Raw genomic sequence first — 10,126 nt, 5'->3', positions numbered from 1 at the left:
TCTCCCACCTCTCTCTCTCTCTCTCTCTCTCTCCCACCTCTCTCTCTCTCTCTCTCTCTCTCTCTCTCTCTCTCTCTCTCTCTCTCTCTCTCTCCCACCTCTCTCTCTCTCTCTCTCTCCCACCTCTCTCTCTCTCTCTCTCTCTCTCTCTCTCTCTCTCTCTCTCTCTCTCTCTCTCTCTCTCTCTCTCTCTCTCTCCCACCTACCTCTCTCTCTCTCTCTCTCTCTCTCTCTCTCTCTCCCACCTCTCTCTCTCTCTCTCTCTCTCTCTCTCTCTCTCTCTCTCTCTCTCCCACCACTCTCTCTCTCCCCCACCCCTCTCACTCGCTCTCTCGCTCTCACACCATTCTTTCTCTCTCCAGTATAATTTTATATGTATCGTCCAGTTCTCTGCCTACATTTATTTCTTAGTCGTTTGTGTTCATGTATTCTCAAGTTTTATGCATGCATTTATTCACTAGTTTCATATTTAAATTTCCTATATTGGGTATCTGGCGGAGAGCTATTTGACCCGAAAAGTCGAATTTACTACATTTATTACCTGTGTGCGTGGTCGACCCGGGACCCTAAAGTTTGGGCCATGAAAGAGTCAAGAAATCTTAGGAACAATCATACCATCTCCGACCCGCCCATGTTGGTCACCTTTCCTGCAATAATCACCGTGCAAAGCTGCAGTTGGCTCGCCCTATGCGTCTGGGCTTCAACCTAGAAGAGAGTAAGAAACAGGCAGAAGGTGTGGAAGATGAGAAAAACGTTGATGTCGTATAAACAGATTTCACAAACTCTCAACAGGTGTAACCATGATATAATCGGACACAAAATGCGTTCCAATGTAATTACTTGCAAAATTTAAATCCGGATTATTCACCTATAAAATGCTCTGCAGTCCCCCAGGGTACTGTGTATGCTCCAGTACTTTTTATCTTTCTCGTTTCGGATATATATAATCGGGAGATGACACTATAGGACTTGTGAATAAGACACAGCAAACCTTCAGCATTATATAAACTAGGTCGGGAGGGACCCGGTCGGCCGAGCGGACAGCACGCTTGTCTTGTGATCCTGGGTTCGATCCCAGGCGCCGGCGAGAAACAATGGGCAGAATTTCATTCACCCTAAATGCCCCTTTTACCTAGCAGTAAAATAGGTACCTGGGTGTTAGTCAGCTGTCACGGGCTGCTTCCTGGGGGTGGAGCCCTGGTCGAGGACCGGGCCGCGGGGACACTAAAAAAACAAAAAAAAAAAAACGAAATCATCTCAAGATAACCTCAAGATAGGTCTTTAAATATGCCTCGGAAAACATGATGTTCAGTGAAGATAAGTTCCAGCTCCTGAGCCACGATCAAAACTTAAATAAGTAAACGAAAACTGTATGTGAAACGCAATCAAATCCTACTTTAGAAAGAAGATGGCTCCACACCCAGTTGGTGCCTCCACACCCAGTTGATGCCTCCACACCCAGTTGCTGGCTCCACACCCAGTTGTTGGCTCCACACCCAGTTGATGCCTCCACACCCAGTTGCTGGCTCCACACCCAGTTGATGGCTCCACACCCAGTTGTTGGCTCCACACCCAGTTGCTACCTCCACACCCAGTTGCTGGCTCCACACCCAGTTGATGCCTCCACACCCAGTTGCTGTGTAAGATTGTATAGTTAATGTCGGAAGACTTTGCAGTACAGTAACTGTCACAACGGCAAGAGGAATGACAGGGTGAAAATCCACCTCAAACAAGAAATGTCAAACTATTGATAGTTGTTTTTAAGACACTGATGCCATCTATGGAGAAATATTGCTTCACGCTAACAGCCTTGTTTATAGCTGGAGAAGTTGCTGATTTGGAAAACGTGTAGATAAGCTTAATATCTGAATCCATTCCATAAGACGTCTAAATTTATTCGCGCAGCTTAAACTCTCTCAAACTTTACTTATAAAAACTGAGGCGAGAAAAAATACTAATTTACACTTCAGAAAGATAAGAGACTGGTTCTAAATGTACACAGAAATACTTTATTACGAGACCATGAGACATAGCAAGAAGTCAAAAATAACCCCATATAAAGTAAAGGTGCAATGGTTTCACTAAGAGACTATTTAATCTTTATAAATTAAGGGCCCCAAACTTTTCAGCATTCTCAATCCATTTCAAAAGGGGTAAACTATCTATCTTCTCACGTTGTTACAAAAGGAACATGGAAAAACACCTCCAAAGGATACCCGAACGGCTGGGCTGATTCACGTGCCTGACTGCGAGTAGCAGCGCCAAACAGATTGGTTGACCAGACCGCCAACTGGGAGGCCTGATGTTGGCCACGCCAACTGAGGTGCGAGAACGTTCATCCTCGGAACCACCTGAAGGTGTAGAAAACAGGTGTAGCCTTACTGCATGCTACAGCAACACAAGAGGAGGTAGCCCGCCTCACAGCCGTGCGTGCCCCCCATGCAGGGGACTTTCTTTTACCGGTAACTGTTTCTGTAACCATCACTCGTCTAGACCCAGAGATCAGATTTTTGTATTTAAGCTAAATTACTCTTTGTCCATCCGGCCACTAACTCAATTATTCTACCCATGCACTCTTTCCCCCTCATCTCTGCCTCCAGGTGAGTGGAGGTAGAAACCCCTTCATTCCACTTCCCCCATTCTTCCACTCACTCCACTCCCTCGTGTTCTTCACTACACCCTTCCACCCATTTTCTCTCCCTCGCCTCATCTAGTCAATTTCCCTATTCCGTTGCGTACTCTCCCTCTCATCCACTTCGGATGAAATAATTGTCGTTCCAGATTGACCCGCGTTTGAATCTCGTTCAGGAAACAGTTTTTTTTCCCTATTTCGAGTTCAGCAAATTGCTGCACGACTGTATAGCAATATTCCCACCTGATGGTCGTATTAACCCAACTGGTTCATAAATAGTCAACCACGTGAAGGAAATATTCATATTCTTAACTGACTCGAGCTAATGACCTCAGACCTAAGTACTTGACTGACTCCTGAATATTGTTGAGGTCCTTAACGGCACTGGTGTCCGGGCTCGTCTTCCGGACTGCCTAGTCTGAAGACGCTATACAATACCAATCACTTCTCTTCAAACCTATCCACACACATATATATATATTTTTTTTGTAATTCCTTTTAGCAGGTTGAGAACTGTCCCCCCCTTCCCCATGCTCCATGGTAACCCTGACTCTTCAAGATCCCCAACTGCTGCTTGGTAAATAGGAATGACCAGTTTTGGATTGGTTCCCAGTCAATCATTCCCGGATTTAGCACAGGGTGTACTCACCTATTTTTGCTTGCGGGGGTTGAGCTTTGACTCTTTGGTCCCGCCTCTCAACTGTCAATCAACTGGTGCACAGATTCCTGAGCCTACTGGGCTCTATCATATCTACATTTAAAACTGTGTATGGAGTCATCCTCTACCACATGTGTGTGTGGGTATATGTAATTACCATCTGTGTTTATATGTATATGTAATTACCATCTTTGTTTATAATATATATAAATGATTTAGATTCAGGTTTGAGTAGCAACATTTGCAAATTTGCCGATGATACGAAAATCGGTAGGGAAATTAATTCGGAGGAGGACTCACTATCACTTCAAGTTGATCTAGATAGGGTTTTGAAATGGTCAAAGGATTGGCAGATGCAGTTTAATGCTGATAAATGTAAAGTTCTGAGGTTAGGTAATGATGATAGAGTTACAAGATACGAGCTAGATGGTGTTGTGATTGCGAAGTCGGATTGCGAAAGGGATCTGGGAGTTATGATTAGTAAGAATTTAAAACAAAAGGATCAATGCATAAATGTTCGTAATAAGGCAAATCGGACACTTGGATTTATTAATCGCAGCGTTAGTAACAAGACACCTGGTGTGGTTCTCAAGCTATATCTTGCTCTAGTTAGGCCCCATTTAGATTATGCAGTTCAGTTTTGGTCGCCATATTATAGAATGGATATAAATTCACTTGAACGTGTCCAGCGTAGGATGACTAAGTTAATTCCCCAAATTAGAAATCTTTCATATGAAGAAAGATTAACAAAGCTTAAGTTGCATTCACTGGAAAGGCGAAGAGTTAGGGGTGACATGATAGAGGTTTACAAGTGGATGAATGGACATAACCGGGGGGATATTGGTAGGGTATTAAAAGTATCAACACAGGACAGAACACGAAACAATGGATATAAATTGGATAAGTTTAGATTTAGGAAAGACTTGGGTAAATACTGGTTCAGTAATAGGGTTGTTGATTTGTGGAACCAATTGCCGCGTAACATTGTGGAGGTGGGGTCCCTCGATTGTTTCAAGCACGGGTTGGACAAGTATATGAGTGGGATTGGGTGGTTATAGAATAGGAGCTGCCTCGTATGGGCCAATAGGCCTTCTGCAGTTACCTTTGTTCTTATGTTCTTATGTTCTTATGTTTACAATATGTACCTCAAGCTATGAGCTCTTGCACCTCGCTTTGCTAACCAATCTATTTTTCCTATATTATGCCTGCTACATATATTTGTCTTTAAAAAGCGCACACACACACACACACACACACATCCCGGAAGCAGCCAGGAGCAGCTGTCTAACTACCACGTACCTATTTACTGGTAGGTGAACAGGTGCATCAGAGTGAAAGAAACTGTCCGTTTGTTACCGCCTTGGCCGGCAATCTTTCACGGGCCATTAGTGTGCGGAAATCTTACCAGTGGGAATTTATTTTATTCATTTATTATTTATTGTTCATTAACTTAATTATAATTAAATATTTCTTCCAAAGCGGACTATATGATTTTAGTGTTTATCCCACCTATAAACTCGCCCTTCACACACTTGGAGGATAACGTAACGTAACGTAACGTAACCTAATCTAATCTAACCTTCACACACTTGGAGGATAACCTAACCTAACGTAACGTAACGTAACGTAACCTAACCTAACTTAACCTAACCTTCACACACTTAGAGGATATAATGATTAAATTTGGTTATGCTGTAAGTAAACGGTTTGCTTATTATTAATTTCACTAAACCATAATTAAATAGCTAGCGAGTAAACATTATAGTAATTGTTAGTATGAAACACTTTTAGCTATCTTATGGAAATGTCTTATATTGACCAACTAACAAAGGTTAAGACAAATAATTAACCAGTTCCCTTTTGTTGTTAGCTATACATTGGAACGTCTATGTACCTATGTACACCTATGTCCACTGAAAAAAACACACATAGATGTTCGTCTACATAGGTATTCCAATACCAGCGGTGTGCTTCAAGTGACACACACACACACACACATATTATATATATATATATATATATATATATATATATATATATATATATATATATATATATATATATATATATATATTATATAACATGAGGTGCTGGCAAGGTTTGATCTGCTAGTCCCACCTCCTCCCACACCAGGGACGCCGCTCCCTTAGTGCGCTTATTAATAATGGGAAGGAGGAGTTTATTCTAATTCATTTGATAATTCAGTTTAGGTTTCAGTCACGAGAATGTTAGATTGAGTATTGATTTGATATTATTATTATGGGTGAAATTAATTCCTGCGACGTGGTAATATAATCCCGTTTTCTGAAGTGAATTGGGATGTATACACCCCTTTGATGAGTAACTAAAGTATTTTAATTGAATTTAATTAATACTGAAAAGCACTAATATTATTTACGATATTGTATTAAAGAATTCATAATGGATGTGAGAAATTTCCCACAATTAGGATTACGACCCTCAAGCGCTGTCCACTCAGCTGCGAGTGGACAACCCCCTATTTCTATCCCCAGTGTGTGTACTCCCCTATTTGTATTCACCTATTGGTGCCTGTAGGATTGAGACCTAGCTCTTGGACCCCGATTTTCAAGCCGTTGGTTTTCTAATGCAATGACTCCTGATCTATTTTTTTAGCGTAACTGCTTTTAAAGTTCAGAATAGAGTTGGCCTATACAATCTGCTCCTTTAAATCATTCCATTTATTCACCACCCTTACGCTAAACTAAAGCTTTCTAACATTTCTATGACACATCCGAGTCTCAAGCTTCCATCCCTGTCCCTTTGTTCTCTTGTTATTCATTGTAAACATTTCCTCTGATTCCACCTTGTCAATCCCTCTAAGTATTATATATGTCTGTATCATGTCCCCCTTCTCCCTGCTCCTTTCTAACGTCGTCAGATTTAGTTCTTTAAGTCTCTCTTCGTCTCTCTTTATGCATGGGTTCAGGGAAGACAAGTCGTGTTTCATAAGTTTAATAGAATTCCATGACCAAGTAACAAGCATTAAGCAAGAAAGAGAAGGATGGGCAGAATGCATTTTCTTGGACTGTCAGAAAGCTTTTGATACAGTGCCCTATAAGAGACCGTTGAATAAGTTGGAGAAACAAGCTGGAGTAAGCGGCAGGGTGCTCCAATGAATAAGGGAGTACCTAAACAACAGGAAGCAGAGAGTTACTGTGATGGGGTGAGACCTCAGGCTACCGTGATGTCACTAGCGGAGTCCTGCAGGGTTCTGTACTCGGACCTATCTTGTATATGATATACGTGAATGATCATCTCGACGGTATAGATTCATTCCTCTCGGTGTTTGCTGATGATGCTAAAATTATGAGAAGGATTAAGACAGGAGGACAACAAGAGGCTGCAGGATAACATGGACAGACTGAAGGAATGGTCTAACAAATAGCTACTAGAGTTAAACTCGAGCAAATGTAAAGTGATGAAGATAGGTGTAGGGAGCAGGAGGTCAAACACAAGGTACCAGCTGGGAAGGAAATCCTTCAGGAGTCAGGACAAGAGAGAGACCTGGGGGTTGATATCACACCAGACCTGTCCCCTGAAGCCCACATCAAAAGTATAACATCAGCGGCGTATGCTGAGCTGGCGAACATAATAACTCCTTTCTGAAACTTGTGTAAGGAATCATTCAGAATCATTCGGCTCCAGCATGGAGTCCACATCTAGTCAAACACACAACTAAGTTAGAAAAAAAAATCAAGGTATGCCACCAGGCTCGTCCCCGAGCTGAGGGGAATTAGCTATGAGGAAAGATTACTGGAACTGAACTTCACGACACTGGAAGACAGAAGAGTTAGGGGAGACATGATCACTGCCAACAAAATTCTCAGAGGAATTGACAGTGTAAATAAAGATAAACTGTTTAACACTGTTTAACACGCGAAAAAGGGGACACAGATGGAAACTGAGTACCCAAAGGAGCCACAGGGACGTTAGGAAAAGAACTTTTTCAGTGTCAGAGTAGTTAGTAAATGGAATGCACTAGGAAAATGGAAAGCTCGGGAATCTGTATACCAGTAGATTGACAGTTGAGAGGCTGGACCAGAGCCAAAAACTCGACCCCCGTAAGCACAACTAGGCGAGTACACACACACACACACACAGACATCCCCAAGAAGCAGCCCGTAGCAGCTGTCTAACTCCCAGATACCTATATTTACTGCTAGGTGAACAGGTACATAAGGGTTAAAGAAACTGACAATTTGTTTCCGCCTCCATTAGGAGGCAGACTCCATACACAATTTCAAATGTAGATTTGATAGAGCCCAGTAGGCTCAGGAATCTATACCCCAGTTGATTGACAGTTGAGAGGCGGAACCAAACAGCCAGAGCTCAACCCCCCACAAGCACAACTAGGCGAGCACACACACACACACACACACACACACACACACACACACACACACACACACACACACACACACACACACACACACACACACACACAGGTACGTGTGTCGCATTAATCCGCTAAAATATTCATCTTATCTGGTGTTCCTAGAACGAATACACGATAATGACAACTGGCCTCATTGGGCGCTCCACCGGCACGAATAACGGCTCACGCTTGCATGGCTATATTGCCGCGTTCCTGGTGTGTTTTTGTGTGTCCGTGACGTGAATACATCCACTGACAGCCGCCCACTGTATTTGTAAATGTTTGGAGTCTGGGGAAACAAATTTTAGTCGTTTATTATTAGATTAATATTTTTCATAAACAAGGAGACAGAGACAGACAGGAGGAGACGGAATGGCAGAGAAAAGAAGGAAGCAACAAAGAGGTTTCATTTTTGTAATTTGTATTAACAGTATGCACTGTTGTTCACAGTTAAGTGGCACTGCTGCTCGTAAGGTGATGCAATAGTAAAAACATCTTCCGTTGCTGAAGAAAGTACGTCATCAAATCACACGACTCACGCGACGTCAACATAGGAACATAACAGACCAGGACCAATCACCCATAGGCGATATACTCCGTGAACCACTGACCCAAGTCAGAGGAAAAAAAAAAGAGGGTGAAAGTCACCCAAGTGTATAGAGGAGCCTTCCCGCCAGCAACCCTAGTACCCGAGTCACCGCATACCTCTTCACCCGACCTATCCAATAAGTAAACTATAAATTAAAATGAACAAGTAACATAATCGACGTGTTCCGGATCTCCATCCAAGTCTTCATTCCCTAAAATATTTAGGCGGGAGCCTGTAGGTACTCGTACAGGTACAAAGTCCCGCAACGACGGTTCCGATAACTCTCACGTATGGAGGTTATCACAATCCACACCTCTTTCCAATCATGAAGTGTGTACAGTTGCTCCGCCCTGTGGACCTTGCGACCCAGTAATCCCCCAATATACACCTCAAGGCAAAGTAACAAAACTCGCCACCTGGCACACCCTTCGAAATACATCCACCACATTTGAATAACATGGCAGAGAGTGACATGTAATGTCATAACAGATTGGTAAATCCATAAAAAGCTGACGTGCATACAACAGCTCTTTATGAAACGGTACAAAAAGGCCAGCACTTTACTCGTGCTGGCCTTTTTGCATTCACATCAGTGATAATCCCACCATCTTTCCCCATACACAGTGATCAACGCCGGATCGGATGATATTGACCACACCAAACGTAACAACAGGGAGACCTATCAATCACAAACACAATTTGTCTTCAAAAGGAATCAGTGAGCCATATACCAAACATATGACAGGTTTACTATTGAACACCCTCTGAAAGAGGGTCAGAACCGTGGGCAATAACATTCCTGTGGTCATAACTCTCTTGATCGACAGAGTACGTCCCAGTTCCAAGGCAACGAAGTCCGTAAGAACGGAACCAGGTAATACCAAGAGTCTTCATGGACCCCACTACACGAACCCAAGACGCGAGCCATGAGAGCCGACACGTCCAGCTCATAAGCCCCATTAAACGTTTTCTCCGTACTAACACGTCCAACTACTTGGACTAGAGGGTAGAGCGACTGTCTCGTTTCATGTAGGTCGGTGTTCAATCCCCGACAGTTCAAGTGGTTGGGCACCATTCCTTCCCTCTCGTCCCATTCCAAATCCTTATTCTTGCCACTTCCAAGTACTATATAGTCGTAATGGCTTGGCGCTTTGTTTTCATAGTTCCTTCCTTCCATACTAACAAGTGCCCTAGTAGCCTTCTCATTTTTTTTTTTGCAACTCCTGCTGGACTCTCAACACCGAAGCGTCAGAGGCAGCATCAACATTGGTATCATCTGCATACCCACGTATAAGTACGAGCAACTGCTTAATTCATTCTTTTGGTCAAGTTACTTTGTTTCTGCTCGCAGATTTTTCTTATTCTAATTCTTGAATCCTACTCCATACCTTGGTTATTTTTTTCAACACTAACAAGTACAAGGTGATAGAAATGGAAACAGGAGCCAGGAGACCGAAAGGCCAATACATGGTGAATGGAAAGTGGCTCCCTATAACGTCTAGATAAAATGACCTAAGAGTGGACATGACACCAAACCTGAGGGTCATATCAATAAAATAACGTCAGCAGCATAATCTATGCTGGCAAAAGTCAGAATATCCTTCAGAAATCTGAAAAAGCAACCTTTCAGATCACTGTATACCGCCTGTGAGAGACCAATTTCAGAGAATGCGCCCCACACACAGGAAGAAGCCCCCCACATCTAAAAATAAATAAATAAAAAAAAGAACAAGGAAGCTCGAACAGGTGCAGAAGTTTGCAATGAGACTCGTCCCAGAGCTGCGAGGGATGAGGCACGGATAGATTGAAGGAACTGAACCTGACGTCGATAGAAAGGAGAAGGGAGAGGGG

The 10,126-nt window shown here is 42.8% G+C and overlaps 1 protein-coding gene across 1 annotated transcript in view; it reads right to left on the bottom strand.

Moving 5' to 3' along the window:
- The window catches only part of LOC123767251 (proline-rich protein 36-like), an 18,309-nt gene extending 8,857 nt beyond the window's left edge, over nucleotides 1-9,452 (bottom strand). The window contains exons 1-3 of the mRNA XM_069304990.1: nucleotides 9,188-9,452; nucleotides 2,239-2,351; nucleotides 616-705 (exon numbers count right to left, since the gene is read on the bottom strand). Of these exons, the coding sequence (XP_069161091.1) occupies nucleotides 616-705; nucleotides 2,239-2,351; nucleotides 9,188-9,452 (468 nt within the window). The remainder of the gene's footprint in view (nucleotides 1-615; nucleotides 706-2,238; nucleotides 2,352-9,187) is intronic.
- Nucleotides 9,453-10,126: the final 674 nt, after the last annotated feature.

This window comes from Procambarus clarkii, chromosome 53 (genome assembly GCF_040958095.1).
Source record: "Procambarus clarkii isolate CNS0578487 chromosome 53, FALCON_Pclarkii_2.0, whole genome shotgun sequence".
NCBI classification, from domain to species: domain Eukaryota; kingdom Metazoa; phylum Arthropoda; class Malacostraca; order Decapoda; family Cambaridae; genus Procambarus; species Procambarus clarkii.
Note: the sequence above shows the minus strand (reverse complement) of the source record. Positions and strands in the feature narration are given on the sequence as shown.